The 24,329-nt window shown below is 55.9% G+C and overlaps 1 protein-coding gene across 1 annotated transcript in view; it reads left to right on the plus strand.

Moving 5' to 3' along the window:
• The window catches only part of CAD (carbamoyl-phosphate synthetase 2, aspartate transcarbamylase, and dihydroorotase), a 43,731-nt gene that overhangs the window by 16,983 nt on the left and 2,419 nt on the right, over positions 1 to 24,329 (plus strand). Inside the window, exons 17-41 of the mRNA XM_060273243.2 lie at positions 10 to 263; positions 741 to 987; positions 2,043 to 2,141; positions 3,037 to 3,261; positions 5,969 to 6,151; positions 6,884 to 7,102; positions 7,998 to 8,165; positions 8,285 to 8,467; positions 9,327 to 9,431; positions 10,272 to 10,514; positions 10,708 to 10,789; positions 11,379 to 11,545; positions 11,916 to 12,080; positions 13,066 to 13,197; positions 14,067 to 14,268; positions 14,942 to 15,132; positions 15,996 to 16,136; positions 16,910 to 16,984; positions 17,970 to 18,111; positions 18,235 to 18,282; positions 18,870 to 19,024; positions 20,884 to 20,958; positions 21,046 to 21,258; positions 22,430 to 22,555; positions 22,663 to 22,818. Of these exons, the coding sequence (XP_060129226.2) occupies positions 10 to 263; positions 741 to 987; positions 2,043 to 2,141; positions 3,037 to 3,261; positions 5,969 to 6,151; positions 6,884 to 7,102; positions 7,998 to 8,165; positions 8,285 to 8,467; positions 9,327 to 9,431; positions 10,272 to 10,514; positions 10,708 to 10,789; positions 11,379 to 11,545; positions 11,916 to 12,080; positions 13,066 to 13,197; positions 14,067 to 14,268; positions 14,942 to 15,132; positions 15,996 to 16,136; positions 16,910 to 16,984; positions 17,970 to 18,111; positions 18,235 to 18,282; positions 18,870 to 19,024; positions 20,884 to 20,958; positions 21,046 to 21,258; positions 22,430 to 22,555; positions 22,663 to 22,818 (3,996 nt within the window). The remainder of the gene's footprint in view (positions 1 to 9; positions 264 to 740; positions 988 to 2,042; positions 2,142 to 3,036; positions 3,262 to 5,968; positions 6,152 to 6,883; positions 7,103 to 7,997; positions 8,166 to 8,284; positions 8,468 to 9,326; positions 9,432 to 10,271; positions 10,515 to 10,707; positions 10,790 to 11,378; positions 11,546 to 11,915; positions 12,081 to 13,065; positions 13,198 to 14,066; positions 14,269 to 14,941; positions 15,133 to 15,995; positions 16,137 to 16,909; positions 16,985 to 17,969; positions 18,112 to 18,234; positions 18,283 to 18,869; positions 19,025 to 20,883; positions 20,959 to 21,045; positions 21,259 to 22,429; positions 22,556 to 22,662; positions 22,819 to 24,329) is intronic.

A 24,329-nucleotide genomic window follows, 5' to 3' on the forward strand; every position in this document is an offset into this window, starting at 1 on the left:
AACCCGCAGGAGCTGGAGACGCCCACTGACAAGCGCATCTTTGTCCTGGCGGCCGCCCTCCGGGCCGGCTACTCCATCGAGCGCCTCTACGAGTTGACCAAGATTGACCGCTGGTTCCTGCACAAGATGAAGAACATCACGGACCACGCCCTGTGCCTCGAGTCCTACCGGCAGGCCGAGCCGGGCTCCATGCCCACCGCCGTCCTCAAGCTGGCCAAGCAGCTCGGCTTCTCAGACAAGCAGGTGGCCCAAGCTGTGCTCAGGTACCCGGAGGTGTGCCCCACCCCCCATTCCAACCAGGAACAGCAGCCCCCTCTTCCCATGTGGGGAATAGCGAGGGAGGGAGGGAGGGCGTCACTGCAGGCCTGACTGCCAGCGTGTTCGGCATTTCATTCAGCTGTCCCGGGGCAATTGTCATGGAATCATAGAAGGGACCCCCAAGGGCCATCCAGCCCAACCCCCTACAATGCCGGAATCACAGGGAAAGATGCTGTGGCTCATGGGAGTTGTCATCCTATTATTATTATTATTATTATTATTATTATTATTATTATTATTATTATTGTACCCTGCCCATCTGGCTGGGTTTCCCCAGCCACTCTGGGCGGCTTCCAACAAAGATTTAAAATACATTAAAATGTCACACATTAAAAACTGCCCTGACTTCAGATGTCTTCTAAATGTCAGGTAGTTATTTATCTTTTTGACATCTGGCCCTGGCTCAACTCTGTCTCTTCCAGCACGGAGCTGGCCGTCAGGAAGATGCGCCACGACCTGAAGATTCTGCCGGTGGTGAAGCAGATTGACACGGTGGCGGCCGAGTGGCCGGCCCAGACCAACTACCTCTACCTGACCTACAACGGGGCGGAGCACGACCTGGCCTTCCGCGAGCCCCACGTCATGGTCATCGGCTCGGGCGTCTACCGCATTGGCAGCAGCGTGGAGTTTGACTGGTGCGCTGTGGGCTGCATTCAGGAGCTGCGCAAGGTGAGCCTCTTCCCGGGAGGGGGCGGGTCTGTGGGCCCCCGTTCTATTCCCCCCCCCATCTCCCTCGGCTGCACAGGGTTCGGTGATGCTAATGCCCCATCCAGCCATGGTATTTCATAGAATTGTAGGGTTGAAAGGACCCCCATGATAAAACAGAAACACTGGGGCTGAACTCTAAGCGGCATCCCTATCAGATACGTTTTCACCTGAATTTCTCCTAAATGCAGCCGATGTGGCGGATTCTTGAATCTCAATCTGGAGGGTGTTCCCTAAATGGGGAGCCACCACGGAGAAGGCCCTGTCCTGTCCCTGGTCACCATTGTGAGCATCACACTGGCTGTCTCTGGGCTTAAGGCTGTGGGCGACCCCGGCGCTGGGGAGGCCCTTCTGTCCGGCCCCCGGGCCATTGATGGTTTGGGGCCGTGTTTCTCATCTGGAGCCCCAGCTGTCGATGGACTATGTTTAGCCTGGAGAAGAGAAGGTTAAGGGGTGATATGATAGCCATGTTCAAATATATGAAAGGATGTCATATAGAGGAGGGAGAAAGGTTGTTTTCTGCTGCTCCAGAGAAGCGGACACGGAGCAATGGATTCAAACTACAAGAAAGAAGATTCCACCTCAACATTAGGAAGAACTTCCTGACAGTAAGAGCTGTTCGGCAGTGGAATTTGCTGCCAAGGAGTATGGTGAAGTCTCCTTCTTTGGAGGTCTTTAAGCAGAGGCTTGACAGCCATATGTCAAGAATGCTTTGATGGTGTTTCCTGCTTGGCAGGGGGTTGGACTGGATGGCCCTTGTGGTCTCTTCCAACTCTACGATTCTATGATTCTGTGACTACAACTCCCATCACCCTGAACTAGCTAGCAGCGCCCGTGATCAGGGACGATGGGAACTGTAGTCCCAACAAGAGCTAGGGACCCAGGTTTGAGAAGGGCTGTCGCAGGGTGTCCTGGGGGGGGGGGGTGGCAGGGCAGGGGGCCGGACTCACAGTTTTCTTCAGGCTGCCGTGGGATTGTGTGTTCTGGGAAGACTAGCTCCTTCCTTCTCTCCTCTGCAGATGGGCTACAAAACCATCATGGTCAACTACAACCCGGAGACGGTCAGCACAGACTACGACATGTGTGACCGGCTCTACTTCGACGAGATGTCCTTTGAGGTGGGTCCCGCCCAGGGGTGGTTATGCCAGGGGTGGGCGGGATCGGGGCCTCTAACAAGTCTTGTAGGTACAGGTAGGTAGCCGTGTTGGTCTGAGTCGAAGCAAAATAAAAAAAATTCCTTCAGTAGCACCTTAAAGACCAACTAAGTTTTTATTTTGGTATGAGCTTTCGTGTGCATGCGCACTTCGTCAGATACACTTGTCTTGTAGGGCTTCTCTTTATATATTTCACGCTATTCCTCAGCCATCTTTGATTTGCTTATTGCACAAAATCTACATGCCCCTTGATCATAGGCGCGGGGGGGGGGGGGGCGGACGGATGGACCTCAATGCAGTTGACACACAAAAAAAAGAGGAAAGATAAGAGCAATAAAAGTATCACTGAGTTGCAGCCATAATTCAAGACATGCAGAAAACTGCAGCCACACGAGACTGGGATCCACTCTCCTGGCAGGCTTGTTTAAGCGAGAATGTTTTTTTAGCGGGTGCTGAAAAGAGTGCAGTGATCTCAATAGGCAGGGAGTTCCAAAGGTTCTGAGCTGCTACCCTAAAATATTGGAGTTGTTACTGATGTGGTGCAGGTATCAAGGCCTCCCGTGGTAGCGTGCTATTAAAACTGTAAAACAGTGGAATAAAACCTCATCAGGATTCTCCCCAAAATGATTTCTGGTGGTGGCCGGCGATGGCTGTGTAAAGGACCCCCAAGTGCGTGAAAAGGGCCCCCCCGTCTCTGCAACTAGAACCGCAGCTGGGCTTTGCAGGGGGCAGGGGGGGTCTCTCCTTAGTGCAGCAGGAGGAGCGGGAAACCTGAGCCGTTGTGCATGGCGGGCCTGATCCTGCCCCCCCTTGGGATCCTCACCCAGTCTCCTCCCTCCCTCCTCCCCCCCACAACCAGGTGGTGATGGACATCTACGAGCTGGAGAACCCCGAGGGCGTGATCCTGTCCATGGGGGGGCAGCTGCCCAACAACATTGCCATGGCCCTTCACCGCCAGCAGTGCCGCATCCTGGGCACGTCCCCCGAGGCCATCGACTCGGCCGAGAACCGCTTCAAGTTCTCCCGCCTCCTGGACACCATCAGCATCAGCCAGCCCCTCTGGAAGGAGCTCTCGGACACCGAGGTGAGGAGGGGGCCGGGGGGGGGAGCCAGGGAGGGCGGCTGGGGGCAACAGCAGCTCTTTCCGTGGGCCCAGCGGCCAGGCTGGCTCTGCCCCTCGCTTGGCAGTGCTTGGCATATTGAGAAATGATATATATGATAAGAATAATATTGGAGATAACTGGGTATTGAAACTTGCTTAACCTAAATCTTATATCCCAGTTTCCAGCGGCCCTTTAAAGTACGCTTCACGCAGAGTATACGCAGTCAGAATTTGACCTGGCTAAGAAAACACCACCAAGAGCGTAGGGTATTATTTCCCTTATATGAAACCCCTTACTAGCTGCACACTTCTAAAAGTATGCAGATGAAAATACAAACGGTTGGGTTTCTTTAACTGAAAAACAAACTGAATCTAAAGAGACTTTAGATTAAAGATAAATGCTTTCTCTCTTAGCAATATTATCTACCTTCAACCCATTCCAAACCTCCCACAAAACCCCCACATAACTCCCATTAAACTACCCAAGAATTAACAGCAAACTAGCATTGTAACTAAGCAATCATACTAAGATTCAACTAAGGAATCTCTTAAACTGAGAACAACTGAGAGAGTGATCTACTACGAGATGAATCAAACTGAAAGATCTAACTAAGAGATGCAGAAGGCTTTCTGGCAGAGCCTTATATACAAGAAGCAGAGCCCACGCCTGGGAGCAATGAACAGAAACACCGGCACCGGTTTCTCTTAAACAGACAGTATTTACATTAGACCGGCTCTAAAGTAACTTGACTATTCAAAAAACCCAACATGGCAGGGGGTGGGCGGACCTCTCTCTTGTCTCCAGGCAACCAAGAGGGGCGGGGGACAGGGTTCGGATCCTGCTGGCGGGTTCCCCGTGTTGGGCATCTGGGTGGTCCCTGTGAGAACGGAGTTGGTTGGCCATTTTCCTGGCCCAGGTCATAGAATAGAGTTGGAAAGGGAGCCCAAGGATGTGGCCCTCAATGGCCCCCAATCCCTTAAAGGCGTCCTCCTTCCCTGCAGACCCTCGTGGGTGCAGGGAGGCCCCTCTTGGTAGTTCCTCTGCCTTCTGGGCGGGGGGCCCAGGGAGAGACGGCCTTCTTTGTGGGACTCCCCCCTCTTTGCCACCCTGACCTGTGCCTCTCATGGGGTAGGATTTTAGGACCCACCTTATTTTCATGACCCCATGGACCAAAGCACTCCAGGCACTCCTGTCTTGCACTGCCTCCCGCAATTTGGTCAAACTCATGTTCGTAGCTTCGAGAACACTGTCCAACCATCTCGTCCTCTGTCGTCCCCTTCTCCTAGTGCCCTCCATCTTTCCCAACATCAAGGTCTTTTCCAAGGATTCTTCTCTTCTCATGAGGTGGCCAAAGTATTGGAGCCTCAGCTTCAGGATCTGTCCTTCCAGGGAGCACTCAGGGCTGATTTCCTTAAGAATGGATAGGTTTGATCTTCTTGCAGTCCATGGGACTCTCAAGAGTCTCCTCCAGCACCAGAATTCAAAAGCATCCATTCTTCGGCGATCAGCCTTCTTTATGGTTCATGGTTGTAAGCTGTTTTAAATTCATGATGCTAGTCTAGTGGGCCACTGGCCTGATCCAGCCCATCTCATAGAATCATAGAAGAGACCACAAGGGCACATTGGAAGAGACCACAAGGGCCATCCAGTCCAACCCCCTGCCAAGCAGGAAACACCATCAAAGCATTCTTGACGTATGCCTGTCAAGCCTCTGCTTAAAGACCTCCAAAGAAGGAGACTCCACCACACTCCTTGGCAGCAAATTCCACTGCCGAACAGCTCTTACTGTCAGGAAGTTCTTCCTAATGTTGAGGTGGAATCTTCTTTCTTGAAGTTTGAATCCATTGCTCCGTGTCCGCTTCTCTGGAGCAGCAGAAAACAACCATTCTCCCTCCTCTATATGACATCCTTTTATATATTTGAACATGGTTATCATATCACCCCTTAACCTTCTCTTCTCCAGGCTAAACATACCCAGCTCCCTAAGTCGTCGATCTCTTTGGATCTTCTTCTTCTTCTTTATTGAGTTCATATACCGCCTTATACCTAGAGGTCACAAGGCGGTTCACAGAAAAACATCACAACATACATAATCAGAATAAAAACAACAAGCTAATAACACCCCCCTCCTCCCTGAAAAGAGCCACATTTTAAAAAGGCATCGGATGCCGATTAGACCATCCAAAGGCCTGGTTAAAAAGGAACGTTTTTGCCTGGTGCCTAAAGGTGTGTAATGAAGGCGCCAGGCGAACTTCCCTGGGGAGAGCATTCCACAGGCAGGGAGCCACTGCAGAGAAGGCCCCGTTCTCGTGTTGCCACCCTCCGGACCTCTCGAGGAGGAGGCACACGAAGGAGGGCCTCAGAAGGTGATCTCAGGGTCCGGGTCGGTTCATATGGGAAGAGGCGGTCCTTGAGGTCTTGTGGTCCTGACCCATTTAAGGCTTTACAGGTCAAGACCAGCACTTTGAATTGGGGCTGGAAACTGATGCAGGATGCTTCCCCTGAGAGCTAATGGCCAGGGGCTGTGGGTCATTCGCTGCCCTTGTTCAGGGCAGAGGTCCAGAATGGATGGACCCCGGGGTCCCATGCCAGATCTTCTCTCCCTGGAAACCCAAGTGACCCGTCCGTCCACCAGGGGTCGGCCCGGGGCACCCGCTGACCGTTTCCTCCTCCCCCCCCCTCCCGCAGTCGGCCAAGCAGTTCTGCTGCAAGGTGGGCTACCCCTGCGTGGTGCGTCCGTCCTACGTCCTCAGCGGGGCAGCCATGAACGTGGCCTATTCGGACAGCGACCTGGAGAGGTTCCTGTGCAGCGCCGTGGCCGTCTCCAAGGAGCAGCCGGTCGTCATCTCCAAGTTCATCCAGGAGGCCAAGGTGCGTGGGCAGAGGGGAAAGAGGGGTTTCCCCATGCAGAGTTAGACTCTGGAACTCCCTCCCACCGGACCAGGCAAGGGTGGCCAGCGACTTCAAAACAGGATCAGACAAATTCAGGCAGGAGAAGAGAGGGCTCTCGATGGATCTTCTTCCAAAGTTGGGAGGCAGTAAATGCTTCTGAATCCCACTTGCTGGAAGCCACCGGGGGGGGGAGGGCTCTGGCATTCGGATCCTGCTGGTGGGTTTTCCGTAATGGCCGTCTATGTCTGGTCAGCCGCTGTGAGAACAGGATCCTGGACTGGATGGGCCAATGGCCTGATCCGGCAGCCAGTCTTCCTAATGCAAAAATAGATGCTATTCTCCCCTTCCTAGAGATGGGAAGGCCTGGGGGGAAACGGAAAAATGGGGGGGGGCTGGGTTTTTTCAATTTTTCTGTCTCCCCCCCCCCCGGCCTTCCCATCTCTACCCCTTCCTGATTCAGAACTGGGGGGGGGGATAAAGAGTGTGGTTTTTGTGATCTGGGGGGTGAGCCCTCCAAGTGGGGCAGTGGATATTCATCCCTCTGCCTTTCACTGGGGAGAGGGGAGCAGGGGGCGGGATTTCCGCTTTTGGGTGCCTGATGAAGCTCAGAGGCGCACTTGCCCCCCCCCCCCCAGAGAGCATGAATCCTGGGAGGGGGGGTCTGTTGGGGGGTGGGGTGAACAGATGCTTGACTCTGGTCCCTTGCCACAGGAGATCGATGTGGATGCGGTGGCCTGCGATGGGCAGGTGGTGGCCATCGCCATCTCTGAGCACGTGGAGAACGCCGGGGTGCATTCGGGGGACGCCACCCTGGTGACGCCCCCGCAGGACATCACGCCCAAGACTCTGGAGCGCATCAAGGCCATTGTGCACGCCATCGGACAGGAGCTGCAAGTCACGGGGCCCTTCAACCTCCAGCTCATTGCCAAGGTGAGGGGGGTGGGCGAGCGGGGCAGCCAGAGGGGCAGGGGCAGACCCCTTGGTCCATCATCGGGCGCCCCGATATCAGGCTGTGGGGTTCTCTAGCAGGTTTGCTTTGCCAAGTTAGGTGAAGATTCCACCTCAACATTAGGAAGAACTTCCTGACAGTAAGAGCTGTTCGGCAGTGGAATTTGCTGCCAAGGAGTGTGGTGGAGTCTCCTTCTTTGGAGGTCTTTAAGCAGAGGCTTGACAGCCATATGTCAAGAATGCTTTGATGGTGTTTCCTGCTTGGCAGGGGGTTGGACTGGATGGCCCTTGGGGTCTCTTCCAACTCTAGGATTCTATGATTCTAAGTTTTCTATTGCAGTACAATTTCATCTGATGTGCATGTTTTGAGCAGACACGCTTGGAGGCAGGCTGGTTGATATCTCAGACTCGTTCTTTCTCATATTTATTTTCTGCGTTTAGTTGTGACCCCCGGGGTCTCTTCCAACGCTACGGTTCTATGAAGGCGGAGCTTTCCTACTTTGGGGCAGTGTGCAGGCTCTGACATGCTTGCGCGAGCTTCCCGGAGCCACTGCGCCGAGCAGACGATGAACGCCAACCTTCTTTTTGCGCTGGGTTTGCCGCGCAAATTCCCTGGCAGGCCAGTCCCACTGGGCACAGGATCTCTGTGAGAAGGGAGGACTCTCATAGGGCAGCTCCAGGGGCCGTACAGGATTTTCGTGTATAGGCAGGACCCCGGCGTGAGATGTGATTGTAGAGTAACAATTCGGCCCCTGTTCTTGTCTGGCGTTGAACTTGGCTCGGGACCGGCGCATCCCCAGGCGACTGGGGCTCGGGGGGGGGCGTGTGGCCTCTCTTGGGCCCCCTTGCCAACTTCCCTCTCTCTCCTGCTGCACAGCACGACCAGCTGAAGGTGATTGAGTGCAACGTGCGAGTCTCGCGCTCCTTCCCCTTCGTCTCCAAGACCCTGGGCGTCGACCTGGTGGCTTTGGCCACGCAAGTGATCATGGGCGAAGAGGTGGAGCCGGTGGGCCTGATGGCGGGTACAGGCATTGTGGGCGTCAAGGTGAGCGGCCGGCTGGGGGAGTTGGGGGGCTGGCTGAGGCAGCCGGGTCTCCCCCTGGGTTCCCCGAGGGGCCTCTTGTTTGGGGTCCCTGGTCCTCCCATGCCACTCTCCGCCCCCAGGTGCCCCAGTTCTCCTTCTCGCGGCTGGCAGGGGCCGACGTGGTCCTTGGCGTGGAGATGACCAGCACGGGCGAGGTGGCCTGCTTTGGCGAGAACCGCTGCGAGGCCTACCTCAAGGCCATGCTCAGCACCGGGTTCAAGATCCCCAGGAAGAACATCCTGCTCACCATCGGGAGCTACAAGGTGAGCCGGGCAGGGAGGGGAACGGGGGGCACCCTTTGGGCGAGGGAGGGCCTGAGGAGGGGGCCCAGCAACGCCCCACACATCCCCAAAGGTGGAGGAGAGGAGGAAGTCCTGTGCAGAGGGGAATAGACTGGGCTGGTTGCATGGGACTTTCGACAAAGGCTCCTCAGTAAGAGTAGCAGTCAAGGAATAAGACAGGCATCCCCAAACTTCGGCCCTCCAGATGTTTTGGACTACAATTCCCATCTTCCCCGACCACTGGTCCTGTTAGCTAGGGATCATGGGAGTTGTAGCCCAAAACATCTGGAGGGCCGCAGTTTGGGGATGCCTGGAATAAGAGGAGGGACCATCTTGTAGGTCAGCAACTGCTTAAGACACACAAAGCAGAGAGTTGAAGTCAATGGTCCATTTTCAAGGATTGGAAATGGGGCCTGAGCTTTTTAAACTTGATCTGGAGTTTGGGGTGAGCAGCGAAGTGGCCCCCGGGTGCTGATGGCGCAGAACTGCTCAGGGCTGTTAAATAAAGAGAGATTGTGAAGAGCTCCAGAAGGGGGGGAAGGGGCCCCTTGAGTCTTCTCTGCCCCCCACAGCTGGAGGCAGCCATGCTTCTGAGGAACAGTTGGTGGGAACCCAAGGAAGGGAGAGGGTTCCCTTTGGGGCGTCTGGCTGAAGAGGATGCGGGGGGCCTAGATGGGCCCCCTTGGGTTCGTAGGTTCCTATGTCCTTTGACGCCAGCCTGTGGAGGCGGGCACTTGGCACAAGGTGGCAGTGCCCACCCTGGACCGTGAAGACCCTCACCCCGGGAGGGAGGCAGGGAGAGGGGCGCTGCCACATGGCCTTTCCTTGGCATCTCTTTCAGAACAAGAGCGAGCTGCTTTCCACCGTGCGAACCCTGGAGGGCCTGGGCTACAACCTCTATGCCAGCCTGGGCACGGCCGACTTCTACACGGAGCATGGCATCAAGGTGGGCCGGGCAAGGGGTGCTGCGCTTAACTGGCTGGTACTGAGCCTTGTTTTGGGGGGCCCTGGGGTGTTCCCCCATCTATTTCCAAGGCCATGTTGGTTATGGGAGGGGGGAAGATGTTACTCCATTCAACAACCGGAGCGTGATTTGGCCCCCTCCCTCACCAAGTGCAGTAGACCCTCCCCCTTCTTATCCCCGGGGGGGGGTGGCACTGATTGAAGATTTTTAAGGCCAGTTCCCTCTGAAACAGCCCTGGAGTGACTGTAATTATGATTATTTCTTTATACATACATACATAGCCCACCCACTCTGGGCGGCTCCCAACCGAATATTAAAATCATGTCACTTCCCCCTAGCTTCCATTTTTACAAACTCCCTCCCTCCCTCCAAATCATAGAATTGTAGTGTTGGGAGGGACCCCAAGGAATCTCAACTAGATCCCACTTGAGATTTCCTTCCTTCCTTCCTTCCTTCCTTCCTTCCTTCCTTCCTTCCTTCCTTCCTTCCTTCCTTCCTTCCTTCCTTCCTTCCTTCCTTCCTCTTCAGCCACCAGTTTGTGCCTTACCGTATGTGGGGCTCGGGAGAACCTTCCTATGGGGAGGAGGCAAGGCATGGGGTGCCCTAAATCCTAAAGCTGTGCCGTCGGAAGGAGACACCGAGGGTCCTCTAGCCCAACCCCCTGCAAAGCAGGAATCTGGTCCCGGTGGCTCCCTGACCCCCAGCCTCCAGTGGCCCTTGAGGCATGCCCTTCCTTGGCCCCGTGGGCAGAACTGGGGCTCCGTCCTTGCTGGGCGTGTCTGACCTGGGGATGGGGGTCTCCCCTCTTGCCCCCCCCGGCAGGTGATGGCTGTGGACTGGCACTTTGAGGAGGCCGACGGGGGCGAGGTGGCCGGTAAGGAGCGCAGCATCCTGGACTACCTGGCGGAGAACCACTTCGACCTGGTCATCAACCTTTCCATGCGCAACTCGGGGGGGCGCCGCCTCTCCTCCTTCGTCACCAAGGGCTACCGCACCCGGCGCCTGGCCATCGACTACTCGGTGCCCCTCATCATTGACATCAAGTGCACCAAGCTCTTCGTCGAGGTGAGGGAGGGGGGCATTTGGGGGGGGTGGCAGGGGAAGAAGGCTGGGACTGGGCTCTGGGGGTGGGGGGAGAGACCCGAATGAGAGGTCCTGAATGGGGAGGATGGGAGGCAAGCCTTGGGGGTCTCGGGCGGGGGGGGGGCTTTGCCAGCTAATCCAGGGCAGTTGTGAGACCCTCCTCTGCTCCCCGCAGGCCCTTGGACAGATTGGGGGGGCTCCCCCCTTGAAGATGCACGTGGACTGCATGACCTCGCAGAAGCTCATCCGCTTGCCAGGTGGGACGTGGGATATGGGGGTGCCTGGGGGGGGGAGGGAGAGCCTCTTCCCCATAGCCCACCCTGGCCCTCTCCCGGCCCTGAGACCAGAACTTCACTTGCCAGCGTTGGAGGGCAGACCTGGCTTGAGTTCTGTCCATGGGGCTGGAGTGAAGCACCCGCCCCATGGACCCACATGGCTTGTGGGCCTGAGACAGGAAATCCTGCCACTCTGAGCAGGCCGTGGCTGGCCAAGCCTGCCTCAGTTTCCCTGGCGGTGTGCTTCATCGCCTGCGCACTTGGCATTTTTGGGGTTTATACTTGGCATGATGTTCTTCTGGCACCTCCAGCTCCAAAGGCCGTCCGTCCATCTGGATGGCAAGTTCTTTGGGGCTTTTGGCCACTGTGAGAAGAGGGCGTTGGACCCTGAGCCCCTCGGCCTGGCAGCAAGTCCATTCTGTGCCCAAGGGGGTGGGGAGTGCTTGGAGGAGCCTGGTGTTGGGTGCCCCCCTGGGCGGAGGCTGAGCTGGACCCGTTGGGGCCCCTGCCTGACTCACTCCCCTAGGGTGCTCCCGGGGGTCCCTCCGCTGACCTTGGCCTCCCCCTCCAGGGCTCATCGACGTCCATGTGCACCTGCGGGAGCCAGGGGCCACCCACAAGGAGGACTTCGCATCCGGCACAGCGGCCGCTCTGGCGGGCGGCATCACCATGGTGTGCGCCATGCCCAACACCTCCCCGGCTATCATTGACGCCGCTTCCTTTGCCCTGGCGCAGAAGGTAAAGAGGCTCCTGCAGGGTGGGTCCCACTTTGAAGGGGGTTGGACTAAATGACCCCCCGGAGCCCTTGCACCTCACAATTCTGTGACTACGGAGAAGGGAGGTGGGCAAGGCATCTCCTCAGAGGAGAGGAAGGTCTTTATTGGCATTTGGAAGCTTCTGAATCCCAGCTGCTGGAGTTGCTTTTGGGCTCGGATCCTGCTTTTGGGTTTCATATCATAGGCATCTGGTTGGCCTCTCTGAGACTGGATGCGCTCCCTTTGCCCCGACTGTTCCTCGGGGGGGGGGGGTCACCTTCTGGCAAAGGGTGTGCCAGGCACGTCGTGAAACTGGGTTTGTCTCTCTGCCCTCCCCCCCTCCCATCCCGCAGTTGGCGGAGGCCGGGGCCCGCTGCGACTATGCGCTCTACGTGGGCGCCTCCTCGGACAACGCCACCTCCCTGGGGCCTCTGGCCGGAGCAGCCGCTGGCCTGAAGATGTACTTGAACGACACCTTTTCGGACCTCAAGATGGACAACGTCTCCCTGTGGATGGAGGTGGGTTGGGCGTGCGAGAGGCAGGTGGAGGCGGACCTTCCCGCCCCTTCTCTGGCCGTGGGGTCCAGGAATCCTGTCTTAACCGGGGGAGGCCTTCGGCCAACACCCCAGAGCACAAAATCGCCTTCCTCTGCTGCTTCATTTTGGGGGAACTGGCGCAGCTACAGGAGCCCTGTCATGCCCTTTCAACCTTCGTCAGAATTCAGCATTTTAGGGCAGCCGCGGTTACACTTTGGAACTCCCTGCCTCTTGACGTCAGGAATCACTGGGCTCTTTGGTTTCGACAAGCCAAGACGCTTAGGAAGTCAGGGTGAATCTGTTTCATCGTATGCCATTTCACCAGCAAGCGGCATGTGAATATTGGGGAGGTGGTCGACCTGCCCCTAGAATAGAATAGAATAGAATCATAGAGTTGGAAGAGACCACAAGGGTCATCCAGTCCAACCCCCTGCCAAGCAGGAAACACCATCAAAGCATTATTGACATATGCCTGTCAAGCCTCTGCTTAAAGACCTCCAAAGAAGGAGACTCCACCACACTCCTTGGCAGCAAATCCCACTGCCAAACAGCTCTTACTGTCAGGAAGTTCTTCCTAATCATAGAATTGTAGAGTTGGAAGAGACCACAAGGGCCATCCAATCCAACCCCCTGCCAAGCAGGAAACACCATCAAAGCATTCTTGACATATGCCTGTCAAGCCTCCGCTTAAAGACCTCCAAAGAAGGAGACTCCACCACACTCCTTGGTAGTAAATTCCACTGGTGAACAGCTCTTACTGTCAGGAAGTTCTTCCTAATGTTTAGGTGGAATCTTCTTTCTTGTAGTTTGAATCCATTGCTCCGTGTCCGCTTCTCTGGAGCAGCAGAAAACAACCTTTCTCCCTCCTCCATATGACATCCTTTGCGCCCGGGGGGGGGGTCTCCTTCCCTCGCCCCTTTGCCCTCGGGGTCTCCCTCACTCGCTCCTCTTTTCTCTGTCCTGGCAGCACTTTGAGAAGTGGCCCAAGCACCTTCCCATCGTGGCTCACGCAGAGAAGCAGACGGTGGCCGCCATCCTGATGGTGGCCCAGCTGTACCAGCGCCCCGTCCACATCTGCCACGTGGCGCGGAAGGAGGAGGTGAGACTTCTCCTGCTGCAAAAGAGGCAGGGCAGGAAGAAGGGGGCAAGAGGACAGGCGAGAGGCTTGCCAAGCACGTCCAGCCTTGAAAAGAGGACAAGGCCGATTCATGGAGGGGGAGACGGCTCTCAATGGCTCCCGGCCCCCATGCTTCTCCTCCGGCTCCCCTACTCAGAGGCCGTGCTGTTTCTGAATCTCACTGGCTGGGAACCCCAGGAGGGCCGAGGGCTCCGGGACTCAGGGTGAGAACAGGGTGCCCAGCAAGATGGCATGCAGCCTCCGGGCTCTTCCGGTAGTAATAATAATAATAATTTATAATTTATACCCCGCCCATCTGGCTGGGTTTCCCCAGCCACTCTGGGCGGCTTCCAACAGAAAAATAAAACACAGTAATCTAATAAACATTAAAAGCCTCTTCTGGTACCCTTATGGAGCCTCCAAGCTCAGGGGCAGTCTATCTAGAGTCCTAGGTTGCTAGGACTCAGGACGATGCCGGACGAGAGGGGCTGCCGGCCTGATCCAGCGGGCACACCTGGGCACGCAAAGGGAGTGGGAAGAGAGCAGGCTGTGGGCTGGGCTGGCACTGGGGCAGTTTTGAGCGACAGCTAAAAGGGGGGCAGTTGACCAACAGCAGTGCACAGGGGGGGGGGGAATCCACACAGGGAGGGGGTGCTGGAAGGGGGGAAGTGGGGCAGAGTTAGGTCTCACTTTTCCTGCAACGGAGGGTCAGGAAGCTGATTGGGGAGGGAAGCTCATCATGACGCAGGCCTGTTTTTTCACCCCAGAACGATCTCCGGGGGGGGGGGCTTCTCAGGCTGAGGGATGTGTGACACACACACACACACACACACACCCCACTTTCCCCACAGATCCTGATCATCAAGGCCGCAAAGCAGAAGGGCATTGAGGTGACCTGCGAGGTTGCCCCCCACCACCTCTTCCTGTGCCAGGAGGACCTGGGGCGCATCGGGGAGGGCAGGGGGCAGGTGCGGCCCATGCTGGGCACCCGCGAGGACATGGAGGCCCTGTGGGAAAACATGGACACCATCGACTGCTTTGCCACGGACCACGGTAATGGGGGGGGCACGTGGGAGGTTGGCTTTTAACCCCATGAGTGAATCATAGAATCATAGAGTTGGAAGAGACCCCAAGGGCCATCCAGTCCAACCCCCTGCCAAGCAGGAAACACCATCAAAGCATTCTTGACATATGCCTGTCAAGCCTCTGCTTAAAGACCTCCAAAGAAGGAGACTCCACCACACTCCTTGGCAGCAAGTTCCACTGCCGAACAGCTCTTACTGTCAGGAAGTTCTTCCTAATGTTTAGGTGGAATCTTCTTTCTTGTAGTTTGAATCCATTGCTCCGTGTCCGCTTCTCTGGAGCAGCAGAAAACAACCTTTCTCCCTCCTCTATATGACATCCTTTGATATATTTGAACATGGCTATCATATCACCCCTTAACCTTCTCTTCTTCTCAGTGGCCTCTGGGGGGGATGCAGCTGCTGGGACACTTTTTCCGGAGGTGGGGGGAAGATCCGCCTCCCATGCTCCGTCAGAGCCCCATAGCTAATAGAGAGGCAGCGTGGTTCAGTGGTTAGAGTCTTGCCCTAGGACCTCAGAGATCAAATCTGGGAGAATCACATCACCACCTTGGCCTTCTTGGAGGAGAAGGTGGGATAGATAAGTTGTGTAAAGGGTGCTTTGTGGGGCCCGAGTCTCTGCCACGCGTCTCTCTCGCACTCAGCTCCCCACACGCTGGAAGAGAAGCTGGGCAAGGAGCCCCCGCCCGGCTTCCCTGGCCTGGAGACCTTACTGCCCCTCCTGCTGACCGCTGTCTCCGAGGGACGGCTCAGCGTGGAAGACTTGGTCCAGCGTCTCTACGAGAACCCCCGGCGCATCTTTGGGCTCCCCCTGCAAGAGGACACCTACATCGAGGTGAGGCAGGAGCTGCTCCTGGGTGGGTGGGTGGGGGGAGCCCTCCTGGGGTGTCCCTTTGCAGGGGTGGGGGAGACCCTGGCTGAGGTGGGGGAGGGGGCCTCCCTCCCAGGAAAGGCCCTGCTGCCTCCTCCTCCAGCCACGATGCTCGCTCTCTGCCGCTCAAGGCCGTCTGCCTCGGAGGACCAGTTGCTGGGGAGCGCAAGAGGAGGGAGGTGAGCTTGCAGGATCAGGCCAGTGCCCGGCGGCTTCCTCTCCTCACCGGGGCCAAACACCCCTAAGAACTTGGAATCCAGATAGACTGCCTCTGGAGCTGGAGGTTCCACAAGAAGAGCCTGCTGGATCAGGCCAAAGGCAGCCCGGTATCCCAGTCCTGCATTTCCCAACCAGGTGCCCGCCATGGCAGGGCAGAGCCAGCGACAGCCCTCTCTCCCCCCCCCATGAATTTGTCCAAGCCACCTAGGCTGGTGGCCTTCGCTGGGTCTCCTTCGGCAGGGAGTTCCACCGTTTAACTATGTTCTGAGAGGAAGCTGCTACTGTTGCCCCCAAGCCCGGCTTGCTTCCTGCAAGCACCTGGGGGCCAGAAGAGGCTGCTGAAGGGCCACGGCTCAGGGGCAGAACATCTGCCTTGCATGCAGAAGGTCCCACGTTCCGAGGGGGGGGGGCTGGGAAAGATCCCTTGTCTGAAGCCATGGAGCTTCCTATGGAGGTTCCTGTGGACTAGGTGGGCCATGGGCCTGATCCACCAAGTGCAGGGCTCCTGTTGCTCCTGGTCCTCCAGGAAAGAAAAGAACCCCCCCCCCCGGCATGGGTCCCCCCCAGGGGCTGGGGTTCCGTGGGGCTGAGCCGTTTCCTGCCGGCAGGTGGACCTGGAGCAGGAGTGGCTGGTGCCCCCCCACATGGCCTTCAGCAAGGCCCGCTGGACGCCCTTCGAGGGGATGCGGGTGAAGGGGACCGTGCGCCGGGTCATCCTCCGTGGGGAAGTGGCCTACATCGATGGGCAGGTAAGCTGCAAGCGGGGTAGGGGGGCGGAGAGGGAAGGGGCTGTGCAGGGCCATAGAATCCTGGAATGGCAGAGGTGGAAGGGGGCCCCCAGGGGTCATCCAGTCCAGCCCCCTGCCACGCAGGAATCTCAGCTGGAGCATTCAGAACAGAGGGCCACCCAACCTCTGCTTCAAAACCTCCAGGAATGAGAGACTACCACCTTCTGAGGGAGACCGTTCCTCTGTCGAATGGCTCTTCCTATCAGAAAATTATCCCTTCTTATTAATTACATTTATATATACTGCCTTTATTTTCCCATAACGGTTCTCTCCCTTCCCATTTTATCCTCGCAACAACCCTGTGAGGTAGGTCAGGCGAAGAGGTGAGTAACTCCCCAGGTGACCCAGGGAGCTTTGTGGCTGAGTGGGGGATTCGAACCCTCCTTTCCCAAGTCACAGCCCAGCGCCCTAACCATTAGGCTGCACTGCCTTCCAGGAGCCCAAACCACTCTACCCGTTAACTACAGTCTCCTCGTCAGAGGAAGACGAGATGGGATGCTAAGCTTGCAATTGGGAAACTGTCTCATGAAAAGAAAGGAAAAGGAGGTGCAGCCTGGTGGGGTTTAACCCTTTCCTTCCCTGCTGCTGTCCTGGCAAAAAATAACCCCTGTGCCTGCTGTTAATCCTGATGTTGAGGGTCGGCCGCTTTCCTTTTGCTGAAGGGGCCTGTGGACGCCGCTGCTTGGGGAGGGTTTCTAGGGCTCTGAGCACCTTCTGTCTGTCCCTCCTTCCAGGTCCTTGTACCTCCAGGCTATGGGCAGGATGTGCGGAAATGGCCGAGTGCTGTGCCAGCCAAAGAGATCCTGAAGGTAGGCGCAGGGACCGGGCCCAGGATTGTCCCCCAAGGGGGCAAGAAAGTCCCTCTGCTGCTGGGATGGGTGAGGGAAGCCACCTGCCAGGCTGCCCAGCACCCCCAGCACTTCCTGTACCCCTTTTTGTGGGACTAAGAGTGTGTCTCTCTATCCCCCAAGAGGGATGAAGGAGAGCTGGCTTAGTCCGGGAAAGGAAAATGGCAGGGTGTTTGGGTGAGGCTTTCGGACAGCCAAGTTCCAAGTCTAAGCAGGCAGGAGATCCCTCCAGAAAGAGAACCAAGAGAGGGAGAAGGGAGTGTGGCCTTTATTTAATTCATAAACTTCACGCACCGCTAGGAAAATCAAGAGCACTTTAAGAAATACAAAAGTTAAAATACTAAAACAGGTTAAACTTTGCACCAGCTTTCCAAACACCTGGGCAGGCTTGTCTAAGGCAGAATGTTTTTAGCAGCGGCCAAACAGTACAGTGAAAGGCCTGCCTGATATCAAGAGGCAGGGAGTTCCAAAGGGCACTTGTGTCCTGCCACACACAATTTCTTCCCAATGCAGAACGGCCATTGGGTGGCCCCTGTAGGACCAAAGTGGGCCCACGTGGGGGAAGATAAATTGCTCCCAAGCTGTTAAGGGACAATCACTTGGTGACTCCAAGCAGAGTCTCGGGCAAGTCCTTCCGAGCACAGAGCGGAAAAGGTGTCCGTGGTGCAGCTTTGAGACCCCACCAGCCGTGGAAAATCCAGGCAGGAGGCTTGGTCCTGCTTTGAGCCAACATCAGGCTATGGGGAGGGGAGGGGAGGGGGGTCTTTGCCATAGCGCCTGCCCTCCTTTGCTTTGCTGTCCATTTCCTACAAATTCAGGGGCACACCCCTTGTGATGCCTTCTCCCCATGCTGCGTGGCTAAGTTATCCTCACACGCCACTGGAGCAGGTGGGAGGTGCCATTTCTCTCCCCCCACCCCCGGGTGCTTAACTCTCCCCCCTTTCAGACGCCAGAGCGGCCCCTCCCCACCGTCCAGCCAGAGGCCTTGCGCTGCCGAGCACTCAGCCCCCGTCGAGCCGGACCAGTGGGAGACGCCCGCTTCTTCCTGGCCCCCCGCATCCACCGTGCCTCGGACCCCGGGCTGCCAGGTGAGGGGCGCAGGGGGGTGGCAGGTGGGGGGGTCCTTCCTGGGGGCAAAGAGGGGCTGTTGCAAAGGCCTCCCTTCTTCCTCTAACGTTGGTCCTCCTCTTCCTCTCTCCATCCTCCGGCAGCCGAAGATCTCAGGGAAAAGGTGGTCAAAAAAACAGTGGAGCCGCCGGGTGAGTTTCTTTCCTTCCTCCCTGCGGAGCTGCTTGCTTCCTTTCTCACGTAAAACAGACGCGCCGCTTGGTTGCTTTAAGAAAATTATTAAAACCAAGCAACTCAAATAAGATAAAGCAATAAAAATGATCGATGAAGAGTTAGCAGCAATAATTTAAGGCTGTGGAAAAGTTTAAAAAGCAGTGGACCAAAAGCCGATGAGAACTCACAGCAACTCTACCTAGGTCTCTGGACCTTTCCTGAGCAATAATGCACAGCACAGGCTGCTGTCAATAAGCAGGGAGTTCCAGAGGGCAAAGACCTGATTTATCACAAACTGGGAATGAATGGGGTATTACGCTGCCCTTGTGGCAGTATCCAAGCAACCGAGTAGGTCCGTGTGGGGCAAGGGGATCTCGTAGGTCAACTGCTCCCCAGTTGTTAAGGGCTTTGTATACGGATAGACTTCCTGGGGTGTTTCCAGGATCAGAGAGCAGCTGGGGTTTCCTGCCATACTGTGCCAAGAGGGGCAGATCCTGCTGCCCCCGCTGGGTGCTGCCTCTCTGGTCCTCCTCGCGGGGCTGACCTTCCTCCTTTCCTCCCGCAGACTTGGCCATGATCCAGGACGGCCCCCTGTATCTGGCAGGCCCCTTGCCCAGGCAGACGTCCCCCCAGAGCCTGCCGCACCCCCAGACTTCGCCCCTCCTCCACCCGCTGGTCGGTCAGCACGTCTTGTCTGTCAAGCAGTTCACCAAGGGACAGGTACACACGCAGAGACCCCCTCGGACCCCCCGCTCCTCTTGCCCGCCTTGTTCATTCAGCCGTCTTGGGGTGGGGAAGGGAAAAGACTCAGAGGAGCCTGCAGGATCAGGCCAGTGGCCGACCAGATGCCCCATTGGGAAACCCACAAGAACCCTCTCCCCTCCCAGGTTTCCAGCAACTGGGATTCCAAAGCCTGACTCTGGAGGCAGAGCAGAGCCCGCCCCCCCTCCAGGAATTTGTCCAATCCTCTTTTAAAGCCATCCAAGTGGGTGGCCTTCACTGAGGGTGGTGTAGTGGTTAAGAGCGGTGGACTCATAATCTGGGGAACCGGGTTCGATTCCCTGCTCTTCCACATGCAGCTGCTGGGTGACCTTGGGCTAGTCACACTTCCCTGAAGTCTCTCAGCCTCACTCACCTCACAGAGTGTTTGTTGTGGGGGAGGAAGGGAAAGGAGAATGTTAGCCGCTTTGAGACTCCTTCAGGTAGTGATAAAGCAGGATATCAAATCCAAACTACTACTCCTCTTCTTCTTCCTCCTCCTCCTCCTCCTCCTCCTCCTCCTCCTCCTCCTCCTCCTCCTCTTCTTCTTCTTCTTCTTCTTCTTCTTCTTCTTCTTCTTCTTCTTCTTCTTCTTCTTCTTCTTCCTGCGGCAGAGAGTTCCACAGTTTAACCATGTGCTCTCTGCGTGAAGAAGGACTTTCTGTTGTCTGTCCTGACTCTTCCGACATTTAACAAGGAGAAATGTAAGGTACTACACTTGGGCAAAAAAAAATGAAAGGCACAAATACAGGATGAGAGACACCTGGCTTGAGAGCAGTACATGTGAAAAGGATCTAGGAGTCCTGGTAGACCACAAACTTGACATGAGTCAGCAGTGTGATGCAGCAGCTCAAAAAGCCAATGCAATTCTGGGCTGCATCAATAGGAGTATAGCATCTAGATCTAGGGAAGTAATGGTACCACTGTATTCTGCTCTGGTCAGACCTCACCTGGAGTACTGTGTCCAGTTCTGGGCACCACAGTTCAAGAAGGATACTGACCAGCTGGAACGTGTCCAGAAGAGGGCAACCAAAATGGTCAAAGGCCTGGAAACGATGCCTTATGAGGAACGGCTTAGGGAGCTGGGTATGTTTAGCCTGGAGAAGAGAAGGTTAAGGGGTGATATGATAGCCATGTTCAAATATATGAAAGGATGTCATATGGAGGAGGGAGAAAGATTGTTTCTGCTGCTCCAGAGAAGCGGACACGGAGCAATGGATTCAAACTTCAAGAAAGAAGATTCCACCTCAACATTAGGAAGAACTTCCTGACAGTAAGAGCTGTTCGGCAGTGGAATTTGCTGCCAAGGAGTGTGGTGGAGTCTCCTTCTTTGGAGGTCTTTAAGCAGAGGCTTGACAGGCATATGTCAAGGATGCTTTGATGGTGTTTCCTGCTTGGCAGGGGGTTGGACTGGATGGCCCTTGTGGTCTCTTCCAACTCTAGGATTCTATGATTCTATGATTCAGCTTCATTGGATAGCCACGGGATCTAGTGTTAGGAGAGAGGGAGAAAACTTTTTTTCTGTCCACTTTCTCGCAGGCCGGGGATAGTTTTGTAAGCTTTGGTTGTGTCGCCTTTTCTCTAAATTGAAAAAGTCCCAACCGCTGCAACCATTCCTCACGGGGCAGTCGCTCCAACCCTCAATCACTGGCCTTGTCTGACCCTTCCCTAAGTTTTCAGTACCCTTTTTGAGGTGAGCCGACCAGAACAGTGCGCCGTATGTTCGGATGCTGTCTGACACCATAGAATTGTATCAGGCCTTTGGTAGCATTTTGAGCCCCCTCTTGTGTGACTGAGCGCCCCTCTCCCCTCCGCTGCAGATGTCTCACCTCTTCAACGTGGCCCACAACCTGCGCATGATGGTCCAGAAGGAGCGCAACATTGACATCCTCAAGGTGAGGTGGGGCCGGGGGGGAGGGGTGTGTGGGGAGGGGGAGCCCCCCCCCGCCTGTACTGAAGGGGAGCCGCTTCCTCCCGCGCAGGGCAAGGTGATGGCTTCCATGTTCTACGAGGCAAGCACGCGCACCAGCAGCTCCTTTGCCGCCGCCATGTACCGCCTGGGGGGCTCCGTCCTGCCCTTTTCGGAGGCCACCTCCTCCTGCCAGAAGGGGGAGTCGCTGGCGGACTCGGTCCAGACCATGAGCTGCTACGCCGACGTCTTGGTCCTGAGGCACCCCCAGCCGGGGGCCGTGGAGGTGAGCTCCGGCAAAGGCCGCTCGGATGGGGCGCAACAAAGAGAATCCTAGAATCCCTAGCTAGGACTGTAGGGTTGGAAGGGGTACCCAAAGGTCATCCAGTCCCACCCCCTGCAGTGCAGGGATTGCAGCAAAGGGATCTCTGACCATCCAAGGAGAGGCTGCTCCCCTCCGAGGGAGACCGTTCCACTGTCGAGAAGGAACAGGTCCAGCCTATGCTATCAGTGGGTCTCGGTTCCCTAAAGCCTCTTGTTTTCCCTCCCTGGGTCTGTGGATGGGCTGCTTCGTCTGCCTAGAGCAGGCATGTCCAACAGGTAGATCGTGATCTACTGGTAGATCACTGGATGTCTGTGGTAGATCACTGGTAGATCGCGGGCTCGCCCCGAAGAAGCTCAACAACTTTGGCTCCTCTTAAAAAAGCTCAACAAATGTGCCCTGCCCTCCGAAAAAAATGGGGCTTTCCTCCTCCCTAAAAAAGCTTAACAACATTGCCCTGCTGAACCCCTAAAAACGGGGCTTCCTCCTCCCTAAAAAAAGCTCAGCAACTTTGTCCTGAACCCCCCAAAATGGGCCTTCCTCCTTCCTAAAAAGGGGGGCAGATCACGGCCAGATTTAAACTCTGTGAGTAGATCACAGTCTATTGGGAGTTGGCCACCCCTGGCCTAGAGGAGGCTCTGAACCACCCCAGGCATCTTGTTTGTTTGTTTGTTCATTTATTTGCATTTCTGCGCCACCTTATTCTCCAAGGAGCTCCAAGTGCCCCACGCGCTTCTCCCCCTCCCCATTTCATCCTCGCAGCAACCCTGCAAAGTAGGTTAGGCTGAGGGAGGTGGCGGCTGGCCCAAGAGCACGCCCAATGAACTCCATGGCCAAATGGAGATTGAACCCTGGTCTGTCCAGGGTTCGAACTCCCCATTTCCGCCCCACAACCACCTCCCACTGCAAGGTAGGCCAGGCTCTGAGAAAGGCAGCGAGTGGGCCAAGGGGGAATTTGAGCCCTGGCCTCTCGTGTCGCCCTGGGAAGTGCTGTGGGCACCTGGACTTCCATCTCCCAGAAAGAATGTAATGGGGACCGCTGTCGGTATAAACTCTCCACGGCGGCTGTGAAAGGGCTCTGCAGGAACGTCTCTGCTGAGTCCCTCCCTCCCTCCCTCCTTCTTCCTTGTGCCAGCTGGCTGCCAAGCACTGCCGCAAGCCGGTCATCAACGCGGGCGACGGGGTCGGGGAGCACCCCACGCAAGGCCTGCTGGACATCTTCACCATCCGGGAGGAGCTGGGCACAGTCAACGGCATGACGGTGAGGGGACCTCGCTCGGGAGGGTTTTTTTGGGGGGTGGCTTTTTTGCGGGGGCCTCCCCCCTGGCCAGGGGTGCTCACGGCCGCCTCTGCCTTCCCCCCACCCAGATCACCATGGTGGGCGACTTAAAGCACGGCCGGACCGTCCACTCTCTGGCTCGCCTCCTCACCCTCTACCGGGTCAGCCTGCGCTACGTCACCCCACCCAACCTCCGCATGCCGGCCGACATCTTCCACTTCGTGGCCTCTAAGGGGATCAAGCAGGTGAGGGGGAGGGGTCCTGCCTTTGCAGGTGGACCCTCCACTTCTGTATTTTAATACAGTGGTACCTTGGGTTGCGGACCTGATCCCTTCCGGGGTGCCGGTCGCACCCCAAAAAGTCTGCAACCCGAGCAGCGCTTTTGCGCATGCGTGAAACCGTGATAGACCACTTCTGCGCATGCACAAAGTGCGCAGAACATTTCTGTGCATGCAGCGAAACCCAGAAGTAAGCACTTCCGGGTCCGCCACGTTCGCAACACGAAAACACGCAACCTGCAGCGGACGCAACATGAGGTGTGACTGTAGGGCTAAAATAGTATAAAAAGCAAATCTATTCGAGTTTGATTTAATTTGCTGTTCTCTATGGAAGCCGTTCCCTTCCTAAATTTAACCGATTTGGGCATTTTTAGACTGTTTAAACTCTGAGATGAGCAATTTTTAAACTTCTAAGCTCCCTCTTAATGGTTCATGCCAACACCTGAAAGAAAAGCACAGCCAAGAGAGATACACCAGCTCAGGATCCGTCAGGGACCCCGTTTCTTAGAGCAGCTACTGCCATAGGGCAGGCTCCATAAACCTCTGCTTCAGAGAACCACCAGTTAGGGAAACTGCCCCAAAGGCACCTTTGAACAAAGCTTTTTTTTGTTTTTCAAACACAGCACAGGCAACCCCCAATTTGTGCAAGGGCTGCATTCTGGGCTATCGTCTGTGTCGGTGGGTCGCGCTTAAGCCCTCCCCACACCCTTCCAAGTCTGAAAAGGTGCCCAATTGGGGGCGCTTTGAACACGGGCCAATGGTTGTGCGTCATTAGCTCCTAGGATGCACACCTGGAAGGTCAGGGAACTAGAACAATCCTGCTTTGCCTTGTTACCTTCCGTACCCTCAGACTCTGGAGCCTGAAGAGTCACGCTTCGCCCACCCATCGTCCTGCTTCCTGGACAACCAGACCTCCTTAATTTACCATTCCTGTAGCTTCCTTCCCACATCTTGAGGAATCTCAAGGAGGGTACATACACTGTGCCCTCAATCTTTGCAAACCACCCATCAGGGATAGCTAAGCCAGGAATGCCAGTTTACACAGCGTAGGAGAGGTACAAAAATGCAGGGATGCAAGAATCACATCATGCATTGAGACCCAAGTTCTACATAGAGAATAAATACAATTACTGTATCGGCCCAAATATAAGCCACACTTTCCCCCCAAATTCCAACCGTGAAAAGTTAAAGCATGTCTTATATTCACGGTCTTGTGGTATGCAGCCAAGAGCAGCGAGAAAGGGAACAGCTTATATTCGGGTCTTTTTTTCCTTTTTTTCTTTTCCCTCCTCCAATTTTAAAGGTGCGGCTTATATTCGGGCCAGTATGGTACAATTGGGGCTAGAAGGCTGCGGGGCGGCTAAAGCATTTTCTTCTTCTTCTTCTCCCTTTTCCATGTTTGATCTGTGTGTTGCTTTGATTTGTGCAAGCTGCCTCGAGTCCCCTTCTGTGGAAAAAGACAGAGTATAAATCATGGG

Source organism: Zootoca vivipara, chromosome 3, assembly GCF_965207765.1.
Source record: "Zootoca vivipara chromosome 3, rZooViv2.hap1.1, whole genome shotgun sequence".
In the NCBI taxonomy this organism is placed as follows: Eukaryota; Metazoa; Chordata; class Lepidosauria; order Squamata; family Lacertidae; genus Zootoca; species Zootoca vivipara.